The 25,045-nt window shown below is 40.1% G+C and overlaps 1 protein-coding gene across 2 annotated transcripts in view; it reads left to right on the top strand.

Moving 5' to 3' along the window:
• Positions 1-24,414, top strand: part of LOC126234621 (uncharacterized) — a 55,665-nt gene extending 31,251 nt beyond the window's left edge. Inside the window, exons 5-8 of one of the 2 annotated variants that reach the window (XM_049943350.1) lie at positions 209-377; positions 2,766-2,990; positions 23,143-23,254; positions 23,391-24,414. In XM_049943350.1, coding sequence (XP_049799307.1) covers positions 209-377; positions 2,766-2,990; positions 23,143-23,254; positions 23,391-23,530 — 646 coding nt within the window. In that variant the 3' untranslated portion in view covers positions 23,531-24,414. Of the gene's footprint in view, positions 1-208; positions 378-2,765; positions 2,991-23,139; positions 23,255-23,390 lie in introns of both variants that reach the window. The other variant, XM_049943349.1, reaches the window with a different exon arrangement.
• Positions 24,415-25,045: the final 631 nt, after the last annotated feature.

The raw sequence follows: 25,045 nt of genomic DNA, 5'->3' as shown, positions 1-25,045 counted from the left end.
CCCTCCACCTTCAGTTTATGTATAAGATAGACAACTGTTCACAGAACAAAAGATGTGACTAAACTCCTGCTCTGATTGGGTGTTGCTAAGGTAGCTAGCTAGCTAGCTGTAAGTCACTTTGTTATTCTGATTGAACTATAGCTGCATTTGTTTAATTTACTGATTTGAGAACTGTTACTATTTTGTAACATGCAGAAATCTCTTCTAGGTATGGCCTGATATTTCCATTGTTTGTGAGCTTCTTCTTTGATGTCCCTCGTGTTGCACAGACTCATATTCTTGGAATACCTATTACTGGAAAAACTCTGACATATCTACTTGGATTACAACTTTGTTCCTCGTCATTTGCAAACGGAATTTCTGCAGTATGTGGAATAGTGAGTATAGAGATTTTGTGTGTGTGTGTGTGTGTGTGTGTGTGTGTGTGTGTGTGTGTGTGTGTGTGTGTTTTATGATACCTAATTTGGGCAACTTCTGTATTTGTCAAGTACCTTACCTAAATATTGAATTAAAGGATGAAATTTTCCTCAGTTGTATACTGTGTCCATTGGTATGGGTGGACTTCGATGTCTGTGGTTAACTGCAACTATTATAACAGGATATTTGTAAAGTTCTGAGAGTATGTTTCAATTCTTTGTAGTGAATTCAGATGTTTTAGTGAGAAATTCCAGAATGGCTTTTAGGTTTTATCTGCAATTTGTAGTTTTAATATTTTCAAGCTTCCTAAGTAATTAGTGGAAGTGAAGTTTACTTAGATTTTGAGATTTTTTCAGCTGTATCAGCTGTTAATGGTGGGAAGGGACGGTTTGCTATATAGTTGAAGGGTGGAAAACTAAAATTCCAGTATTCTGAGAAGATTGTACCCAACATTATATTGAATGACAGAATTTGAATGTAAAAGTGATAAGAAATAGTCACTGATTTAAGATTGACTTGGAAGAGATACAAATTGATGAATATGTATAAAAGAGCATTTCAGATTAGACATGTACTGTTTGAAGGAATATACAGGGTGAGCAGAAAGTCTTGCCCTGATTATAAAAATTTATAACAGAATAACTGTTTGACACAGTAAGTTACTTTTGATGCCGTTACATAGGTTAGTGTTACTAGTTCTGACCAATAGATGGCATTAGTGCTCCACAACACCGATGTGGTCTGTTAGGTCACATTAGTTGCTGGCGAAATGGCGTGCAATATGTGCTCTGGTTTCACGAAACGAAATCGCCCATCAGTGTTCAGCATAAATTTCGAGCTTCTTATGGACGCAGACCTCCTGACGTTAAATCAATAAAGCAATGGTATACAAAGTGTAATGAAACAAGCAGTGTTGAAGATCGTCCTTGAAGTGGTAGGCCTCGTGTGAGTGATGCAACTGTTGGTTGTGTTCGGCAATCGTTTCAACGGAGTCCGTCTAAATAAACTCATCAAGCATCACGTGAACTTCAATTACCGCAAGCAAGTGTGGTGAAGGTTCTTCATTAAAGGCTTAGGTTGTATGCTTATGAAGTGCAAATTGTGCAGGCCGTGCAACCGAATGATGTGCTGAATTTGCAACTGAGATTCTCAACAGGATAGATGGTGCTAATGATTACTTAAATTGCATATGCTTTACCGATGAATGCACCTTTCATGTCAGTGTAATGGTAAATAGGCATAATGTCCATATATGGGGTTCAGTCTACTGTACAGTTACAGCGAGACAGTGAAAAAGTGAATGTTTGGTGCGGCCTAACGCATAACAAGCTTTTTGGACCGTTTCTATTTGCTGATTTTGCTGATAAATCCATTGCCGCTAACATTTACTTAGACTGTTTTGCAACAGTTCATTGCCCCACAGTTGCAACAGTAACAACCATGGATACGATACTTTACCAGCAAGATGGAGCACCCCTCCCCCCCACTGGGCTTTGATAGTGCATGATTTCCTGGATGAAACACTCCCGGATCAGTGGACTGGAAGGAACGGTCCAACACCCTGGCCACCTCGCTCTCCAGACATTACACCCCTTGACTTTTTTTTTTCTGGGACTATATCAAGGACAGAGTCTTCATCGAACTGAAGGCTAGGATACAAGCTGCTGTGGGTATTGCGACAGAACACATGTTACGAAACACCTGGCAGGAACTGGAATACCACCTTGACATATTCTGTGCTACCAAGGGAGCACATGATGAGGTTTACTACTGTAAGTGGTCTTAAAAAAATTAGTAACACTAACCTATGTAATGGCATCAAATGTAAATTATTATGTCAAACTGTTATTCTGTAATAAATTGTTATAACCAGGGCAAGACTTTGTACTTACTCTGTATGTTGGGGATTGATCTTTCACCAGAAGTAATTACAATTTAGCAATCTGTTGTTGTCGTAAGGTAGTTAGGAGTAAATCCCATGTGGGTAAAAAAAACTCGCCCTGACTTTCGAATTGACTGCCATTAATTCAGGAGTTGACCACCAGATGGCAGATTTATCTTATTGTAACTTGTTGTTCCATGAAAGTTCGTCCGAGCATGTCGCTCCAGAGATGAGAAAAAAGAAGTCTGTTTTTTGCTACTTCCATGTATCTTTTGGGAAGTGTTACTTGAAGTCTCCCTCCCCTCCCCTCCCCTCCCCTCCCCTCCCCTACCCTCCCCTACCCTTCCCTTCCCTTCCCTGAGAGGTGTTTTGATGAATGGTGTGTCTCATGACAAACCTTCGTAGTAGAATAGTTTTTTCCATTTACTTACACAATGGTACAGTAGGTGTGTTTATTATTTTTCAGGCTGCAGGTTTAATGTACCGTTACAATGTGGTATATTTGAGAAAATGGTTGAAAATACCAAAATGTGTGGCACAAATTAGTAACAAGTCTTTTGGCTGGATACTTCGTTCTGGAGCACCACAGGAGGGAGCAATCGGAGCAACACTGGAAATCCAAAGAGCTCAGCAGATGGAGATTTTGGAGCAGCAGATGCTTCTCAACAGAGCAAGGGAGTTCAGGAGACAGGTTAGTGAAGCTGTAACACAGAGAAGGCTGCATACAATTCATTTGGTAATTTATCAACTGCTGCTTGGATGTCATAAACAGATACTTCAAGTTATTTATGTTAAATGTGTTTTATTGTCTCTCTACTGGTATGCACAGGCTAATTTTCTGATACTTTAAGGCAACATATTTACTCTGTATTCCCAGAATTTTCATAATGGTGTTGCTGTCAGGAGCTATTAATCAACCAAAGACATTAGCTCTAGACAGCAGATCAGTTTTCAAGGGCTGTGGGTGTAGATGGTATTAACACAATTTTTGATTGCTAATTCTTCCTGTGTTTGGTGACATGCAATGAACATATTGTCAACCTGTTGGTGTCACACTACTGACTAAAAATAGTCTGAATACTTTGTCATTTACTTCACGAGTTTCTTGGGGAAAAATGCAGTTTCGCTAAACTGGAGGGCTTTCATAATTGCACATTTGTGTTGCCTCTTGAAATCGTTATTGTGTATGAAATACCGACTGTAAGCCATTAAGAAATACAGCAGTTGTGAGTTCTGTCAAGCTTTAACTCAGTTTTACTGAAGTACACTAAGTCTTCGGAAATAGCTTTTGATGAACTTTGTCCCAATGATGTGACACAATTCAGAAACTTGAAAAGTCTGTTGCACTCAGTCCGTGAATTGTCTTTCTGTCATGACTGCAGATAGAACACAGCCTTCAATTTGCTATGGAACTAGGAAGCAAAGGGCAGTGAGCACATCACCTCAGCCCTCGTTTACCCCAAAAGATCCTCAGTACGCAATTTGAGAGCTGGCTTAGTGGACGTTGAGCTGTCCTAGAGGGAATGGAACGAGGTAAAAACCCCGCTCCCACCCGAGATTGAACCTGAGACCTTGAGAACTGGAATCTAGTGCTCTATCTGTTAGACCACAATGGCCAAAGAAGATAGACTCTTGAGACACAAATCACCACTTGTTCTGATAATTTATTGCTATTTTTGATATGGCTGTTGGGGTGTGTAACTTAGATAACTATTGCCGGTACATGTAATTATTTTAAAAAATCTTACGTGATTTGCAAACCCCAGCAAACTGGACTGTGTGCCAGATCTTAATTGTAAAGACTATTTTTTTTCGAACATTGATGCCGTCAAATGATTCTTATGTTATACTTTTTTGCTATAATTTGTAATTTTAGCCCATCAGTGGGGTGATGTCAATTGTGGATGAGTGTTCCATTCCAGCAACCATTGGTGTGAGCTAAATTGTGCAACTGATCCAGCAGTTATGCTATCAAGTTTGCAAAAGGTGCATATTCTGCATGGTATGTTACATGTGCATAGAGACATCAAATACTCACCCTTTTGCAACTGCTCTGGTTGATTGCCACTGTAAGTCGTCAAGTACCTATTCACAGGAAAGATGAGGTTCACTTAAGGTTCTATAGATTTCACAAACAACATTAGACGGATTCACACTATGCACCTGACTGTGCTGGGCTGGACAGGACTGTGATGTGCAGCTATATCAAACCCATCATTTCACACTTCGGTGCTGAAGACTGTTGGGCCAGCATCTGAGCAGTTCAAGTTGGGCCAGCCACGTCAGCAGCATTCAGAATGTTCAAGATTTCTTGTGTGAGTGTGAGTGAGTGAGTGAGTGAGTGAGTGAGAGAGAGAGAGAGAGAGAGAGAGAGAGAGAGAAGGGTGTTTCTCTATCTGTTTTGAGATCAGAGATTGTACGAGTACAACTGTGATGCAATTTCTGGGTAGAGAGTGATGCGTCTATTTACAGTGACCTTACATGCATACATAGTATGTTAGATGGCCTAATATTTTGAATTTTAAAGCTATTCTTGGAAGATTATAGAGTATTATTATATGGTGAATTTCTGATTTTCTTCAAACATGATGTGGAATTCCTGTTGAACATGCCAAGAGATGTTTGACTAAAAGTTACAGAACTTTGCAGGGTAACTTTACATCCTTCTGTCTGTAGAACTCATTCTCTCAGACATGTATTTAACCAATCTTCTTGCACTGGAGTAAATGTAATGGTATAGACTTTCCCAAGAATCCGAACATCTCCAAACAAAAGGTTCTTAAAGTTCTCTTACAATGGGTATACATCTCCTAAAATGATGTGGCAGTTCACCATGTATTCCAGGAGATTTTGTTGGTGGCAGTAGTATTAGTTCTGAATTTGCTTGTTTTCCATATATCATATTTCTCATCATAGGTGCCGACATCTATGACCAGAGTCGTAGATGGTATCACCAACTGCTTGGAATAAAATAGAATAATACTGCTAGTAATTTTAGAGTATATTGCTAGAATTTAGAGGGCATTGGATGCACGTGTATTTTCATCTTTACATCTTACCGAGATTGAGAAACCACTTTCCACATTCATTTCAGTAGTGGTTTCGTTAAATCAAGAAACGGTAATTAGTGATGGTAAATGAACTGGAAAAAACTGGCTTCATATGGCCATACAAACTTGTTCAGCTGCTAGTCATACTGTAGATACCATTATCCAGAATGTTGGTGTTGGTGGAGGAGGAGGACTAGGAGATCTCTGTAGACATTTACCTGATAGCATGTCACCATCAGAAGCTTTTTTATAGCTTTAATGGTGCAACAGCTTCAACATAGTTCATTTAGCTTCATTGGTCTGTAGTAATAGGGAACTAAGAGCTACATTTGCTTCTACAATTTTATTATTCTTCCAGTTAAAAAGAGTAAAATTGAAACGGAAACACTTTAGAGCAGTTACAGGGAAGAACTTTTAAAAATTCAGTTTCAGATCTGGCGATCCAAGAAAGATCCCTTGAAGTCATTGGTAAAACACAATAGGCCATTTATAAACTAAAACATTTATTTTAAAACCTGAAAAGTATGACAATATTGGAAAACCCGTCAAATGTCCAAAGTATAGCCAACACAACGCAACACAACACAACGAACTAAGATGTTCTATAACATCAGTCGACAACCTTCAAAGATAAAAGTGCTTTAATGAATACAGCTGTCAGACTTCTTGATTTGTAAGCCCAGAAAACAACCAACACCATCCTCAGTGACCCACAAACATTCAGCCAACTGTTCAACAGGTTTAGCTGTTGCATCAGTAGAGCCCACAACCAATCCATCACTAAACAGTAGTGCCAGACCCTCACTATAGAACACACATGGATCCGAACATCTCTCCCATAAATCATGTTCACTAAGATATGTAACAAGAAATTTGTACCTGCATAGTAAGGTTTGCTTTAAATCATACAGACTCTTCAGTAATTGACATCTAAATTTCCTGCTTCAAATTACCATTGTCAATCAATGTCTTTACATCATATTGCCTTATATACCAATCACATTGAATTGCAACACTCAGCAGGGCTCTCAGCATTGCAAATCTTGCTGCAGGGCTAAATGTATCAATGTAATATATTCCAAATCATTGTATTTATCCTTTTGCAACCAATTGAGCCTTGTGTATCAAACTGCTTCCTTATGTACATTTAATTTTACAGCAAAATCCCTTTGATTTTTGATCACCCTATTTGTTTTAGTTGTAAAAACTAGTTCTTATGTTTTATTTTTCTTCTGCGAATTTTTTTCTTTCTCCATTGCTTTCTTCAGAATTTTCCATCTCACTTCTTATTTATAATTCATTGGAATCTCACAGAGAACCACTATTCTTGGTTAATGTGTTGAATCCTCACAGTAACATGAGGGTTTCTCCAAATTTCACCATTGACATAAATTGTGTATTACTTAAAGTTCATTTCCTGCTTCAGAGTTGCTCTCTTTCAGTGTCATACAAATGGTCACTAACATTTTCATTGCTTATAACTACATCTTGATTCATACAGCAAAGTTGACTGTCCTCCTCAAAATCAACATTAATAGATGTTCGTTTTCTGCAACATCTTCCTTTCCGTATATATCTGACATATCTAGAAGCCTTTTAGACTGTTTGAGTCAGAGGTTTCTATAATTGTTTGCAGTTGAATTTTTCATATCTGCATACACAGGTACACCTTTTCCAGAAAAAATGAACATGAAACCCACAGTCATCATAACTTACCATGTATCCTTTTAAAGATTTAACATTTACTGCATATACATAACATATATGCCTCACTTTACAAGTAAAATGAACATAATACCTTTTATGGTTTTGAACAAAAAAAATTTTATTCTTTCACTAGTAAAACTTAACTTTTTTTGTACATTAATTATTATAAAACAGTTTCTGATTGGTTGGTGGTTCTCAGTTTACATGTAATAACTTATTACCATCTGCAGTACAAATTGACCAAATTTCATGTTTCTAACCCCATTAGTTTATCAAACAATGGTACCTGAAAGTAAAAAAAAAGGTAGTTTTGAGAAAAATCCATTTAATGTTCAATATTGCAATTCTAGTCTAGTTATTGATGAGAATTACTTACCACTATTATTTTCCTGCACCATACTGAGCATCATCTGAATCATACTGGTCTTCTTTTCTTCTTTTGGTCCCTCTTCCTTTCTGTATGACTTCTTTTGTGCTTTGCGGATTGTCTCTTTATCTATTTGCATCAAGGCTTTTGCAGTATTTCCACTATATTTTATGCCCAATAATTATAAAACATCCAGTTTTCTATTTACACCATCATTGAAGCATAAAGTACCATCATAAACACCAAATGTGAGGATTGTAAGCCAAACAAATACAGTTTTCAGTAACCGGTTCCAAATGACAGACTCCACACATTCATTTAGATTTTGGGTTTTTCCATGAAAACATTTCTTCAACAAGGTATCTTTACAAAGGGTTCTAAATATGAGTTTAATTCCATTCATTTCTGATGCAGGTAAAGAATGTTTGTGGTCATATCTGGCACTTCTCCTGTATTTGCACAAAGTGTCAGGATCATACAGGCAAAGACCTTGCACTGGATTTTCATATGTGGAAAGCTTATGGAAAAGGATAGCCCATACAGCTTTTTTCCTGTTTTCTAAAGTCCCTACATTTCTTCTTGTGGCCAAGCCATAATAATTCTGTAATCTATCTATTTCAACATTTACCATCTATCTTCTTACCATCTTCCTGTATTATTTTTGACTTTTCTTTCAATAATCTTCTAATCCTGGATCCCATTCTCTTCTGGACATGCCCAATGCACTCTAATTTAGAAATTGTGACATTAGGATCATAGGGTTGTTCTGCACGTACCCGGTCATAAGCCTTGCTGTCACTGTCCCCTAAATACTGTGTGTATTTGACACCTCTTTTTGTCACTGAACGATTAAAAATCCTGAGAACTAGTGCTACTTCCATCCCACCAATTGGACCAGTATAATTCATCTGACAGTTATGTTCATGCTCTTTCTCAGTTCCACTGCCACAAGTTTTATAGTACTTGCTTAGAATCTCTTTATTCTGGTATCAAATGATTTAGCTGCCACAAAACCATTTAGTGAAGTGTGTCCACGTTTCTGTCAGCTGCCGTCAAAACATGCACAAATATCACCGCTTTCACTGTCATCACTTTCCTTGAGTACTTCTTCAGCTGCTTCCTTCATTGAGATGTTACAAACTTCAGCAACAGCAGTACCAATAACATTATTGTAAGTTATAAATTTTGCAGGAGGATTTGGAATGTCAAGTAATGCACACAAGTGTTTGCCGACCTCCATCCCTTTACTCGTAGATCTGAGATCATAAACTAGCCTTATGTTGTTCTCATATAAATTATTATTTGCCATTTTTGATGTCATTGTTGTAGCAACTGCACCACGTTTTGTACAACTCAATGCCAGGTTTGACACAATTCCTTTACGAAGACGCCGGTTCTCACCCAAAGATATGTCCCCACCACATATTCTGCACACAGTATTTTTGGAAATGAAATAATAGAGCATGCTAAGGTTCACCATAATATTTCCAAACGAATGTTCATCTCCACAAGCTGACGGGGAGGAAATGCCTTGAAGACACTGCAGTTTCTTTCTTGATGTGCTGATTTTCCTTCGACCCACTAGCCTCATTTACCTTTACGTATTTATTTCCTCTGAATTTTGGTTTAGGCGAGGATTTCCTATTCGCGGACTTCTATGAAAACACGTGGAACCAAAGAAAATACAAATCAACACATACTTCACTCACAGCAAACTTCACTCAGTACAACCATTAGCACTCGAAAACAATAACAAACACAATTGGAAAAACAAGTATCGCTAGTAGATACAGGGTAGGAAACATTGAAGCAGTAAAACAATAGAAGCACGAAATAATATACAAGGAGTAAAAGAATGCTGTGTATTATATCTGCATGGCACAAAAAGGAAGGTGTGGAATTTAAATGCCAGATTGCACAGAGCGTCAGGAAAACCATCATATCTCACGAACAAATTGTTGTGTTTATATAAAACAAAATATGTTTCACATAGGAAAGACCAGGCATTTCAAATATGCTGAAATCTAAAAATCGAATTTTTAAAGCCCACTTGCCTTCCGTCTCCCCTTAATAGAACTAGTCTTTCATTGCAAATGAAATGGCCTAACTCTGAGAATGAGCCTGAGGTGTTCAGAGGTTTTATACCAGGTGACAACGTGTTCTGCAGAAATACGCCCCTTCTATGATGCTGTTAATTGGTCTATTGAGCAAATGATATAAAATGTTAGGTTTTGGGCTGGCAGTACCTGTAATTGCTTCTGTGGCTAAAACAGCAAAGGGTGTGTCAACTTTATTACTGGTATACCTGAAACTGTTGCAGCTGAGCGAAAAGTTGTTCCGGTTATATTGCAAACCATTGCATTTGTTAAGATTCCACTGTTTAACTACATTTTGGACATATCCCATAGCTTTCCTTTTTTGTATCATTTCAGAAATATGATCACCAGAACATATAACGAATAATCCAATGTACTCCCATTCCTTGGAAATGTGGGTAAGGGTTATCTTCCTTAGGACGTTCTGGTGCTTAGAATTTTCCTAGGTACAATGCTACCTCTCATGCGCGCATGTCAGTCCAGATCAGCAGGCAGTCCATAACTTTTCTCTGGACATCAGTGCATATGTTTCTCTATTCTCTGAAATTGATTTTTGCACTAGTGCAAACTTGTATCTATTTTCCTGCTGTGCTCCAAATCACTGGTAAGGGTTTGTAATGAAACATTGATACTGGGAATCTAAGCATTCTACCAGAAAACGCAGTGATGCATATAGTGAGGCTCCATCTGTTCACACATAGACAACTGATGCCGTAAAATACTGTTAACTTGCCCCTGAGTTGGTTCCGCTATTCACCTCCTATTCCACTCCCTACAAGCTGAAGGAGCAGCAAAATTACTGTATTCTTGTTGGCCACCTGTGCTGGCACACCACATGAGAGAAAGGAATTCCCCATCATTTTCCTTCCCTCCTTCCTAAAGCTTCGGTGCATAACAAAATACTACTGAATACCACACAGTACAAACTCGTTAAATGACCTAGCATGGAAGAGAGAGAGAGAGGGAAGAAAAAAAAAAAAAAAAACAGAATGAAACAATACAAACCCCAATGGTTGAAATGAAAACACCGGTACACAATCAATAAATGGAAACTAACCACATGGTCTTAAAGCATATGGTATGTAATTGTGAATCCTGTGTAGTTTTAACTACTACTTCTTCAACTTCCTAAAGTCTTTATTGCATACCACGTGTTGTTTTGAAATCTGTTGGCAGAGCACCCACCGCTCCACTGAAGGGTTTGACTTGGCCTACATGAATAAACAATGTTTTTGTTGGGAACTTTACCTTCAGATTCACTGGTGATGTAATCCCTATTGCTTGATGTGGTATCTAATTAATATTATTATTATTATTATTATTATTATTATTATTATTTGTATGGATTAGTTATCAAACCCCACTGACATACTCAATATTGTGGCAATTTCTTCATTGGTTCCCTGTCTTTTCTTGATGCTAGAGTGCATTTTGTATTTGCTCATTTGACCTTCTACCAATTTCTCTAATCCGTTTTGTGAATTTATTCACTGATTTATCATTGGCATCTAATTTAAGTTTCACAATTTCGAAAGAGGGTGGTGTCTTTCTACCGTATACAAACTCATAACGTGAAAAGCCTGTACTGCTTTGTGATTTTGAATTATATGCTGAGAGTACATATTGTGAATATGTATCCCAGTTATCATGTTCACTATTCACATAATGGTTTATCTTAGAAATTGTGTGGTAAACCAGTTCAGTATGGTGATTTGCTTGTGGATGGAAAGGACTAGTGCAAAGTTTTTGGATACAAAGCAGGCAACACAATGCTTCATAAAATTTGTACTCTGATCTGTAATTATAGTATCAAGAACACCATATGTTAGTATCCAAAATTAAACAGTGGAAAATCCAGGGTGGAATGTAACGTTACACTATGAAAAGGATAGTTGCTACTCACCATATAGCGCAGATGCTGAATTGCAGATAGGCACAACTAAAAGACTGTCAGAAAGCGAGCTTTCAGACTAAGGACCTTTATCTCGGAAATTGACTACACACACACGCATGCACGAGAACAGTATCTGTTGGGGCTAGTTTGGGCCGGTGGCTGAAAGCTCACTTTCTGACGGTGTTTTAGTTCTGCCTATCTGTGATTCAGCATCTCTGCTATATGGTGAGTAGCAACTATTCATTTTATAAAAATGTTAGTATCCAATTATTAAGCATCACATTTACAAGTATTGTTGCTTGCTGATCCGGAATTGCTATCATTGTCATGAACTGGGAAAAATGATCCATAATCATTAGAATGTACTTGTTACCACCTGCTGTTGTTTTAAAAGGCCCAAGAATATCTAAACCAAGCATTTCAAAATGCTTTGTCACGTCCTGTAACCTTTGCAGTGGGGTATGCATTGGTGACTTAAATTTGCTCTTGACGTGAATGGCACACAGTCTTTCACATATTAGTCAACATCTTGCGTTCTGGTTCTCCATGAAACTTTTCTGCTGCACTTCTGTCTGTTGTCCTTTGGCCTCCATGACTTGCCAACAAGTGGTCAAGAGCCTGTTGCAAAACTTTGTTTCCGAACAATGCGGGAACCACTACGCATGGTCCACACTTCGTACTTTATCACTGAAAACTGCCATGTGCTACAAACTTTGGCTGTGACCTAAAAGCTTGTCCGTCTATGTCCGTTGCTTGCGCTTTCTGCCATTCTAACCAAGCTTTTGCCTAGTGTCTGCAGAGGTCCAATTTTTTTACTGAACATGTCTGCGTGATTGTGTGTTTTGCTAGGTTTATGCACTACCTCATAATTAAACTCACTTAATTTCAAAGCCCACTGTTTTAATTCACAGGAAGGGCCTCTCTGTCACAGGAGCCACTTCCCAATGGAAGTATGATCAGTGACTACGTTTGTCCATACAAGTAACAGTGAATGTAGGTAACACCATAAATAACGTCCGCCCCAGTAGCTGAGTGGTCAGTGCAGTAGAATGTCAATCCGAAGGGCCCGGGTTTGATTCCCGGCTGGGTCGGAGATTTTCTCCGCTCAGGGACTGGGTGTTGTGTTCTCCTAATCATCATCATTTCATCCCAATCAATGCGCAAGTCACCGAAGTGGCATCAAATCGGAAGACTTGCACCTGGCGAACGGTCTACCCAATGGATGGCCCTAGTCACACGACATTTACATTTTACCATAAATAACAATTAACATCTCTTTCTACTGCTGAATAGTTGTTCTGCTTTATTCAACTGTCCTAATGCACAAGCCACTGGGTGTTCCGTATTATCCCTGATTTGGCTCAAAACACATCCCACTGCCCTATTGCTTGCATCGCAGAATAGGATGAACTCTTGTTCGAAGATAGGAAATACAAATACGGGCCTATATACTAAAGCATGCTTCTATTTCTCGAATGTGACTGGCCACACTACTGACCACTCAAATTTAGCTCCTTTCCTTAATAGATGTTTCAAAAGCTTGGCAATTCGTGCAAAATCTCTTACGAATTTCCATCAGTTATTAAAGAGACCAAAACAGATTTTAAGTGTTTTGTGGTCTGTGGTGGTACAAAGTCACGAATTGTTGATATTAAATGTAGAGGAGTCTTTATTTGTTCCTTGCTAATTATTTGTCCTAGAAAGTTTACTTCTGTTTGAATGAAATGACTCTTACCAGCATCCTGCCGTATTCAAGGGGAGCCGGAATGATCCATCTCCTCCATGTTAATTTTAGCAAATAGAAGGAACATTTTTTCTAAAACCATTAAACATATTGCTCTGAAATTTGGACTACATGTTCAGTGAATATTTCTCTACAAAGTTATAATGCCATGTTAAGAAATATTTATTGGTTTTTGTTTTACAGTTTTTTTAAACAGATGCTTATTTTTTCTCTAACATTTTGCACTTTTTCTTCTATAATGCTTGAATTATATAATATTTTTTTACAATAAAAATGAAGGAAAAGAAGTAAACAATATTGTTTATAAACTGTTAGCAGTTTTTGAGAAAATATTCCTCAAAGATGAAAATTTTAAAGTTTACGAGAAATGGCTTCCCAAGTTTTTTAATACATTCCTGCCACATATGATGGATTATCAGCATCCTCTTCTTTTTCCAGTGTTAGTTTCCTTTTCACTGGTCTTTTCTTCCGTTTTGCTGCATGTTGTAGGCTTTTGTCTCTTCTTCCTGCACCTCTTAGTCTTTCTTCATCAATTAGGCGCATTGTGGAAATGTTGTTGTCCTGGTTGGAAACCTAAACGTTTCAGCACATCACATTTGATAATGTTTCCTTCATTGTTTGTTGCCACTGTGTCCTACACTTCAAAGTGCAATGTTTTCCTCTGGGAATCCTAATCCAAATTAAATTACTTACATTTTCATTGGGATTTTGTGTTTTCCCATGTAAACACTTATCCAATAAACTTGGCTGTGATAAATCTCAAATGGGCTTAATTACATCAATTACAGCATTTGGCAAACTGTTTTTATGGGCATATTCCTTTCCTGATTGGTATTTACACGAGTCATCGCCTGTGGGGCACAGTGCATGTTGTGGGTGCTTATTTGTTGATGCAGTATGAAAAAGTAATTTCCATACTGCTCTCCTCATGTGCTCAATGCTTCTTGTATTTTGCCTAATTGCACACCCATAATACCTCTGTAATCTATCAATAGCTTCCTCTGTCAATCTTCCTCTTCCTCCAAGGGTCTGACATCACTAATCTTGTGGGGTCCTAATGTCTGCTTTAGTTTGCGCAAGTGAGCTCCCATGCACTTCTGCACATGTCCAATGCACTCCTGCTTTTTAATGTGAATTTCATTACCATAAGGTTTGAGTTCCTCTACAACTTTATATTCCTTAGAATCACCATCACCTAGATAGTTAGTGTATCATACATTATACCACTCCTGTGATCTGGAAAAAATTGTTTTCACTCCCTGTGCTTCCATCACTCCACTCGTGCCGTGAAAATTTGCTTCACAACTTTCACTATATTCGTCCTTGGTATTGCTGTTACATCTACAATGTTTTGAGATAATAGCAACATCAGTTACTTTGCAACAGTCTCCTCTGGTAGCTGTCAAAACTCCATTTAGAGATTTGTGACCTCTATGTTGCCATGATCCATCTAAAGCAACAGTTAAATCTCTACAATTCCCATTATCTGTTACAGCTTCTTCAACTGCTTTCTTCATTATTTCTTGAGCACCATCTTCAGCAGAAAATCCCACCAATTTATTATAAAATCCAAACTTGGTTGGTGGTTTTGGCAAGTTCATAATTCCACGTAAAATTGTCCCTGCAGCACTGCCCTTGCCAATTCAACGCAAGCCATACACTTTGCAGCAATAAAAAACACACTTAGGAGCAATAAAAAACACACTTAGGATTCACTTAGAAGGGTGAAACTTGATTTGTTTTATTCAGAAAACTCCAAATAATTTTATAATGAAAGAAACCAAAAAAACGTTAATTTTGTTATTTTCATCGTTCTGGCTCCCCTTAAAGACTTCTTCCAGTTGTTTCACATTTTTTCCATATTCTTTGCAAATACAGTTACGTCATCAAGATACACCCCGCATTTCCTAGGCTTCAATCCATGAAGTGGTCCATCTGAGAGTCCCCAAAATGTAGCCTGTGCATTTTTTAGTCCACATGGCATTCTGTGATAATGATAATGTCCACAAGGTGTGGAAAAAGCTGTCTGGCTGGTCTTCTGGAACTGCTTCAAGCTGGTGGTAGCCACTCTTCAAATCTGTAGTCAAAAATGTATTTGCGTTGATCCAGATTGTCGGCTGTCCCCATGACGTTTGCGATGGGATATGCATTGCTGACAGTTTCTGCATTGGAGAAACAAAAACCACAACAGAGCCTATATTTTTTGGTACCATCCGGTGACTTTTGGGCACATTGACCATGTTTGGACTCCAGGGACTATCACTGTCCTCAGTGATTCCATCAGCCAACTGGTGTTCAGTGAATTCCACCATTAGCGATTGTTAATTGCTTTGGGACACTGTATGGGTTCTTACGCACTAGGGCAAGCCTGAGAAAATAAAATATGGGAGTGTAATCTGGCTAGGGCGAAGGCATGTTTGGAGTTGATGTGTAGGTGAAGGATTAGGTGGGTGAGGGCAATGGGAGTTGATGTGTAGGTGAAGGATTAGGTGGGTGAGGGCAATACACAAATATTCCACACGTCCAGGGCCTCGCTGCGATGGAGCACTTCCTTTCATGCCGATCACCTGCCACCCTACCAAAAACCTCTTTCCTCATTACCTTAGCCAGCTTCATCCTGACCCACAACTTCACTTTCGAAGGCCAGACATACCAACAATTAAAGGGAACAGCCATGGGTACCAGGATGGCCCCCTCGTACGCCAACCTATTCATGGGTCGCTTAGAGGAAGCCTTGGTTACCCAGGCCTGCCAACCCAAAGTTTGGTACAGATTTATTGATGAAATCTTCATGATCTGGACTCGCAGTGAAGAACAACTCCAGAATTTCCTCTCCAACCTCAACTCCTTTGGTTCCATCAGATTCACCTGGTCCTACTCCAAATCCCATGCCACTTTCCTTGACGTTGACCTCCACCTGTCCAATGGCCAGCTTCACACGTCCGTCCACATCAAACCCACCAACAAGCAACAGTACCTCCATTATGACAGCTGCCACCCATTCCACATCAAACGGTCCCTTCCCTACAGCCTAGGTCTTCGTGGCAAACGAATCTGCTCCAGTCCGGAATCCCTGAACCATTACACCAACAACCTGAAACAGCTTTCGCATCCCGCAACTACCCTCCCGACCTGGTACAGAAGCAAATAACCAGAGCCACTTCCTCATCTCCTCAAACCCAGAACCTCCCACATAAGAACCCCAAAAGTGCCCCACTTGTGACAGGATACTTTCCGGAACTGGATCAGACTCTGAATGCGGCTCTCCAGCAGGGATACGACTTCCTCAAATCCTGCCCTGAAATGAGATCCATCCTTCATGAAATCCTCCCCACTCCACCAAGAGTGTCTTTCCGCCATCCACCTAACCTTCGTAACCTCTTAGTTCATCCTTATGAAATCCCCAAACGACCGTCCCTACCCTCTGGCTCCTACCCTTGTAACCGCCCCCGGTGTAAAACCTGTCCCATGCATCCTCCCACCACCACCTATTCCAGTCCTGTAACCCGGAAGGTGTACAAGATCAAAGGCAGAGCCATGTGTGAAAGCACCCACGGGATTTACCAACTGACCTGCCTACACTGTGAAGCTTTCTATGTGGGAATGACCAGCAACAAACTGTCCATTCGCATGAATGGACACAGGCAGACAGTGTTTGTTGGTAATGAGGATCACCCTGTGGCTAAACATGCCTTGGTGCACGGCCAGCACATCCTGGCACAGTGTTACACCGTCTGGGTTATCTGGATACTTCCCACTAACACCAACTTGTCAGAACTCCGGAGATGGGAACTTGCCCTTCAGCATATCCTCTCTTCTCGTTATCTGCCAGGCCTCAATCTCCGCTAATTTCAATTTGCCGCCGCTCATACCTCACGTGTCTTTCAACATCTTTGCCTCTGTACTTCTGCCTCGACTGACATCTCTGCCCAAACTCTTTGCCTTTACAAATGTCTGCTTGTGTCTGTATATGTGTGGATGGATATATGTGTGTGTGTGTGTGTGTGTGTGTGTGTGTGTGTGTGTGTGCGCGCGAGTGTATACCCGTCCTTTTTTCCCCTAAGGTAAGTCTTTCCGCTCCCGGGATTGGAATGACTCCTTACCCTCTCCCTTAAAACCCACATCCTTTCGTCTTTCCCTCTCCTTCCCTCTTGCCTGATGAAGCAACCGTTTGTTGCGAAAGCTTGAGTTTCGTGTGTATGTTTGTGTTTGTTTGTGTGTCTATCGACCTGCCAGCACTTTCGTTCGGTAAGTCACATCATCTTTGTTTTTAGATGAACTATTTAATTGGATAGATAGAAAATCTACTCACCAAGTGGTGGCAGAACATACACATAAGACTGTTGTAATTTGCAAGCTTTTGGAGCCAGTGGCTCCTCCTTCAGGCAGAAGGGTTGAAGAGGAAGGGAAAGGACTGAAGAGGTCTAGGAAAAGAGGTAGATTTTGGGAAAGTCACCCAGTACTGTGGATCAGTGGAGACTCACCGTACAGAATGGGAAAGAAAGTAAGTCTCCCCTAATCTGCGGCTCTGGGTGACTTCCCCAATATCTACCCCTTTTGCTAGACCTCTCCAGTCTTATTCCATCACCCTTCTTCCTTATGCCTGAAGAAGGAGCCACTGGCTCCAAAAGCTTGCCAATTACAACAGTCTTTTATGTGTGTGTTCTGCCACCGCTATCTATCCAATTAAATAATTTTACCTATCTCTTTATTGCACATCAGTGGTTCTACAAATCACAACTCTGAACAATTTTCCTGTACCTGCTGATAGATTATCCTGCAAATTAACCTTTAGTGCACATGTACAGGTTTAGCTGGTACTGCCTACATGACAGGCACACCTTGGTACATTGTTTAACTAGCAGTCTTCTCCCCTAACGGAAACAAAGTTTCATAAAGTTCTATCATAGTCCACAAAAGATTAATTTTTGTGCAATGTTTATTAATAAAGAGTCTGAGAATTGCACAGAGCCCTCACCAGCATGTGGTAATACCTCCATATGCTTCTTAAACTTTCCAGCCCCAATGCTAAAAGTGAGCAGGATTGTCCCAAAGGATTCTACCTCATTGTTACCCACTTCACATAACCTACATCATGGAGACTGAAGTTTCTTCCTACCTGAGTTGTCCATACAAATGATACTTAGGCACCTGTGTTGACCAAGAATTTATGTTCCTTATTCCCTACTGTGCTGATCAAGTAACAGTCTGCCTCTGCACTCATCCTTGCAGTGTACTGTTTTATTGGAAATGACCTTTGACAGTTAAGGCAGTCCCTTTTGCATTTGACTCAAGCTGCTTCTTATTGTAATTTATTGTTTTTGCAATCGCACAAATTATGTCCAACCTGACCACATTCAACACCCTGTGGTTGGCAACATTGCCTCTTCATGTGGCCTGCTGTCCACAGCTGTAGTATTTAATGTCAAGAGGAGAAAATACCTTGGTCACTCTCTCTTTGGGTTGCAATCTGTTTCCTTAAACTAAGTGGAAATTTTGGTAGCTGAGGACAAATCCCTAGAATTCTTCATCCTTACCCTTCACAATATATGTGCTGAAATACCTCTCACAAACCTGCCCATGGCCCTAATCTTTGCTTCCTGCAAGGGAACTATCAGTCTCAGATCCTAGCATTGCCTGCAGTCAGTGCTGCAACCCCTTCGCAAGAGGATGCAGTCCGTGTGTCCCGCAGCCTGATATGGTTGTGCATGCGGCAGAGCCTCAGCACTCTGGAGGAGTGAAGCTGCACTTAGGCTCGTCCCCACATATTTGCAAGCCCCTATTGTCAGTTGTTGAGATGGCGTGTAGGCAGAAGCCCTAGCAGCAACATGGACGGCCCAAGTGATGGTCCCAGCATGCAGCTTGTAAGGGTGGTGCTTGTACTGCCCCAGGGATGGTGACACAGGTTCCCAGCATCTAAGTTGAACAGCTTGCAGGTGGGCAGATTGGTTCTTCATCCATGGAAGATCGTCCTGGCCCTCGTCCTCAGTCAGTTTTGTGACTGGCAGGACTGTGACCTGCAGAACGGAAGTCCCCTCCAGGGGCGGATGGCTTTGGATTTGCAGAAGGGGACTCCAAGCTGGCAGCATTCACAAGAGCGTGGTTTCATAGGGCTGGTCTTCCACCACAGATGAGATGGCCTAACTCTGAGAACGAGCCTGAGGAGAGCGGAGGCAATGACTTGATCTCCTCCCCCCACACCCTCTCCCAATTCTCTTGTGACCAAATGTGCTCCCCTTTCCTGAGCCTGACGGCACTCTCAGCTGGTCAAGTGTTTAACTTCAGGTTTTCAATGTGTTCCTTTATGTAATATTTGCATACTGAAGGTGTTCTTGTAACATCTCTGAAGTTACTACATTTAGCTGCATTATAATAGCACATTCTCTCTGTTACACACTGTTGTCAGAGTGCTGAATCTCTTGCTCTGGTCTTCTATCTCACAAAATCTGATGATGTGAGTTCCCAGCTTGTTTGTACTTCAGCCCTCCCAAGTTGAAATTCGGCTACGTCACCATTCCATTGCTGGCAGACTCACACCATTTTGAAATGTCCGTGTTATTTGTAAATAAATTTTTATTTCTGCACCAACTATTCCATTGTGCAACATTGTGTTGCAGGCAGAATTACTTCCTCCATAATACTTTTGGGAAGTCTACAACAAACCAGAACCAAAAATGTGCCATCATACACAGGATTCCGTTCTGCTGAGAAGTATATAGTGCAGTAATTGAATTTTTCGGTCCAGTTTTGAGCCAGAAAACCTATGTACATCTTCATTATGGAACTCATTGCCAACATATGTACATAATTCTTTCACAGAAACTCCAGCTTTAGCCTTTGTCGTTTTAATAAACAGAGTTGCAAAAGGTATAGTTTTGTAAAACTGGGAAAATCATTCTTAAAAACAGCAAAGTATTGATGACTTTGCAAATAATTTACTTGTATTGGTCCACAAACATCTGCATAAACTAATTCACCATGTTTAGTGGGATTCTACACTTTTCACCAAACTTGATCCACTGATGTTTACCACCATGTACACTCTCCTCACAAAAGCTGCTATCAATCAATGTCTTTATACCACAAGCCTTCAAAAACTGGTGCACATAGCATTTATTGTGATGACTCATTTTATCATACAATCTTTGTATGATGAGTTTCAGGTACAACACAAGACTTTCCTTGACTAACAACCTTCGCAGCCAGACTATAAAGCTCGTTTCAACCACTGGATGCAGAAAAAGCAATTGCAATATTGTTTTTGAAAAATAAAAATGACTTGCCATTCTTTTAATTATTTCATCTACTCTTTTTGTGCAGATTTCTTAACAGAAAAAAGTTAAAATATCCACCTGACAAAACCAATTATCTTCAAAATATTACTCTGTCCATTGAAAACCTGTGCATAAATTCAACCCTTATCAAATCTTTCAGTTTGTACATCTCTGGCACTGTCCATGTTAGAGTTTTAAATGGCTGATACATGGTGTACAAATCAATTTGATGTTCCGTTGTGTTGTGTGATGTGATGTGTCCCACTATTGACAGTGTACCACTCACCACAGTCGAGTTTGTTTATATATACAGAAAAAATTGATGTATCTCACCATTAAAACTTTAAGTATTTATGCATCTGCAATATCTTGAACTTCCTGTTGATTTTGTGCAAGTGGACAACATAGCACATACCTTTATTTTGCATATGCTGGGGCACTTGTTTGATCATGGCCCTTTTTCTTGCATAAAACTAACCAAATCTGCCATATAGTTTGTTGATAAGTGACCTACTTTGTCATGTGAAAAGCATTTTCTATCTTAATTCCTCTTATAATGAGATTTTTTGATATATCTGCTTCAGATGTAGTTCGATTGCACCTTTCTTGCTGTTCGTTCATCTATGACATCATTGCTGCAGCAACACTTTCATCATTACATTCCGTTATTCACAACTCATAATTTAAACACTGTTTTTGTAATTTGTTCCGTCTATGCCCCACGCGCTATGTGAACATTCTGGTTTCACTGCCAGTGTTATCAGAAATCATAACTGTGTACAAATAGCAAAAATATTATATTAGCTTACGCATTGCCATGTTCTTGCAACCAGTTTGTGATTTTTCTATGTGAGGTAGTAATTAGAGCAAAAACAATTCTCCATTAACAAAGGAGTAAAAATAATCTTCACGTGATAATGTGCAAATGAAAAGCTGATCACTGACATATTATTAGTGTTATTTTCTATATAACAAATGTATGGCAGATAGCCATGCCACATTCCATTTCACACATTGCCTAAACATATTTATCATGTTTCTGTACTACTGAAATGTCAGATTTTTTTATAACAACAATAGTAACAGTCTGTGTTTAGTATGTCAAGACATGCTTCAGCTTTTTTATGTTAGTTGTGCTTTATACACTCCTGGAAATTGAAATAAGAACACCGTGAATTCATTGTCCCAGGAAGGGGAAACTTTATTGACACATTCCTGGGGTCAGATACATCACATGATCACACTGACAGAACCACAGGCACATAGACACAGGCAACAGAGCATGCACAATGTCGGAACTAGTACAGTGTATATCCACCTTTTGCAGCAATGCAGGCTGCTATTCTCCCATGGAGACGATCGTAGAGATGCTGGATGTAGTCCTGTGGAACGGCTTGCCATGCCATTTCCACCTGGCACCTCAGTTGGACCAGCGTTCGTGCTGGACGTGCAGACCGCGTGAGACGACGCTTCATCCAGTCCCAAACATGCTCAATGGGGGACAGATCCGGAGATCTTGCTGGCCAGGGTAGTTGACTTACACCTTCTAGAGCACGTTGGGTGGCACGGGATACATGCGGACGTGCATTGTCCTGTTGGAACAGCAAGTTCCATTGCCGGTCTAGGAATGGTAGAACGATGGGTTCGATGACGGTTTGGATGTACCGTGCACTCTTCAGTGTCCCCTCGACGATCACCAGTGGTGTACGGCCAGTGTAGGAGATCGCTCCCCACACCATGATGCCGGGTGTTGGCCCTGTGTGCCTCGGTCGTATGCAGTCCTGATTGTGGCGCTCACCTGCACGGCGCCAAACACGCATACGACCATCATTGGCACCAAGGCAGAAGCGACTCTCATTGCTGAAGACGACACGTCTCCATTCGTCCCTCCATTCACGCCTGTCGCGACACCACTGGAGGCGGGCTGCACGATGTTGGGGCGTGAGCGGAAGACGGCCTAACGGTGTGCGGGACCGTAGCCCAGCTTCATGGAGACGGTTGCGAATGGTCCTCGCCGATACCCCAGGAGCAACAGTGTCCCTAATTTGCTGGGAAGTGGCGGTGCGGTCCCCTACGGCACTGCGTAGGATCCTACGGTCTTGGCGTGCATCCGTGCGTCGCTGCGGTCCGGTCCCAGGTCGACGGGCACGTGCACCTTCCGCCGACCACTGGCGACAACATCGATGTACTGTGGAGACCTCACGCCCCACGTGTTGAGCAATTCGGCGGTACGTCCACCCGGCCTCCCGCATGCCCACTATACGCCCTCGCTCAAAGTCCGTCAACTGCACATACGGTTCACGTCCACGCTGTCGCGGCATGCTACCAGTGTTAAAGACTGCGATGGAGCTCCGTATGCCACGGCAAACTGGCTGACACTGACGGCGGCGGTGCACAAATGCTGCGCAGCTAGCGCCATTCGACGGCCAACACCGCGGTTCCTGGTGTGTCCGCTGTGCCGTGCGTGTGATCATTGCTTGTACAGCCCTCTCGCAGTGTCCGGAGCAAGTATGGTGGGTCTGACACACCGGTGTCAATGTGTTCTTTTTTCCATTTCCAGGAGTGTATTTAGGGTGCTTCTGTGAAGAAAATCTAGGGTTATTACTGATTTTTTAGAATGAAGCTAAATGGATGATAAAAATTAGCTTTACATATTATAATAAGTGTAAATATGCTGGTCATGATCAGTTGCATCCCTTTTTCTGTAGCAGGGTCAGGGCTTTGCTGAAACCTTGGTTGGACCTGACAACTATTGGCCACAGGAAAATGGAACATTATTTGGAGGTTTCCTCAGAAATAGGCGACCAAATGCTGTACCTGAAGGTGGGTATATGTGTTTGCCTGTTATTATTTTATAGTAATGATTTTGTTATGGTTTTTTTGTAAATATCAGTGGTTCAAGGAGTTTTTATGTTCAAAACACATTAAATTCTTATAACAACGATTGGCATCATTTCAGAGAACAATGTTCAGCCGTCAGAAGAACAAGTCCAAACACTAGTTGAGATGGGATTTGAACGAACAAGAGTTCTGAGTGCTTTGCGAAGTGCGAACAATGACATCAACAGCGCAACAAATATTTTACTGCATGAATCGTAACATGTTTTTAGCAGTAAACAGGCCAGATGTGACTTGCTTCCAGAACCATTACTTGTCATCATCCATATAAGGTTTTAGATTGTTATTCACAAATTGAGCAGCAGTGAAAACTATTAATAAGTTAATTTATAGTTGTAATACTATCTTAAATGTTCTTGTTGCTCAACCATCAGTTGTCATATGATAATTGTCGTCTTGAAATGGTATAATGGTTGCAGAAATTTTTGTTTTTCTGTGCTCATTTACTCACACAAGTTACATCATTGAAAAGTAGAAATACTTACTGGAGGATTGAATGTTAGTATACTGCAGAAAATTTATTTTCAATTAAAACAAGAAATGGTCATCAGTATAGTGAAGATATTCTGCTATTTATGTGAAGTGTTTTACATTGTGTTAAATGGCATCTAATATGTATGATGTATTTAATGCACTTATTTGTGAAATGAGAACAAGATTTATGCCTGAAAACTTTTAGGAAAGAACAGGGAGATGACAGTTTTTTTGTTCCTGTAAGTGGTACACATAGATACTTACATTTACTTTCTGTGTATTCTTTCCAATTTTTTATTTTGTGAGAAAAGTATTTTTTTTCCAAGCCTGTGATAAACAGTAGATATATCTTTTAGTTTCAAATTTAGTTGATTACTAGAATCAATCTTTTTGATTAAATATCTGTGATCCGTCATTGAATGGTTGTACAGTGTCTGTGGACATGTAAATCTTTGAAAGTGTGTGTGTGTGTGTGTGTGTGTGTGTGTGTGTGTGTGTGTGTGTGTGTGTGTGTGTGTGCGCACGTGCGTGCATTTTATTACATAACAGCTGTAATTTATCTGTTTGTTGTTGAATCTGTAACTGTCTAAATAAAATATGTGTTTTATTAAGGTCTTATATTTTCCATTAAAGGGCACCCAAGACACCTATCTTAAGATCTTCAGTAAACACTTATTGTGGAAATTTAAATGCATTGGTTTAAGCACCAACACAGTTTGTGAGAAATAGTAAGGCTATCTGGGAAGCAACAACCAATTTCAAGTTGACTGACTCATGCAATATGCCATTGTACTTAGAGTTGCAATAACAAGAAAGGCACATTGCTTATCGTTGGCCTAACTATAAGACAAGCAGGATGAATAACAAGTGTTTCCACGTTATAGCTATGGTCCCATATTGAATTAAATCATAACTATTAACATAACGAAAATATGGAATTATCAAGAAAGTAAGGTGCTTAAACATGAAATCTTTTGGTGTGTGTGTGTGTGTGTGAGAGAGAGAGAGAGAGAGAGAGAGAGAGAGAGAGAGAGATATTTACTTTGAAATGTTAACTAAACCAAACACCATTTTAGACTACAACACTTTATTTCGCAACTCCCCTTTTACTGTCCTTGCACTTACAAGAGAACATTCAGTTTGGACTCCTTGAAATAAATAATTTTCTTTTTAGTCACAATGTACATTTATTATATATCCCCACATCACTCCACACTCAGTGTGGGTGTAACTCAATGTAAC

The sequence above is a fragment of the Schistocerca nitens genome, chromosome 2 (assembly GCF_023898315.1).
Source record: "Schistocerca nitens isolate TAMUIC-IGC-003100 chromosome 2, iqSchNite1.1, whole genome shotgun sequence".
NCBI lineage: Eukaryota > Metazoa > Arthropoda > Insecta > Orthoptera > Acrididae > Schistocerca > Schistocerca nitens.
Note: the sequence above shows the minus strand (reverse complement) of the source record. Positions and strands in the feature narration are given on the sequence as shown.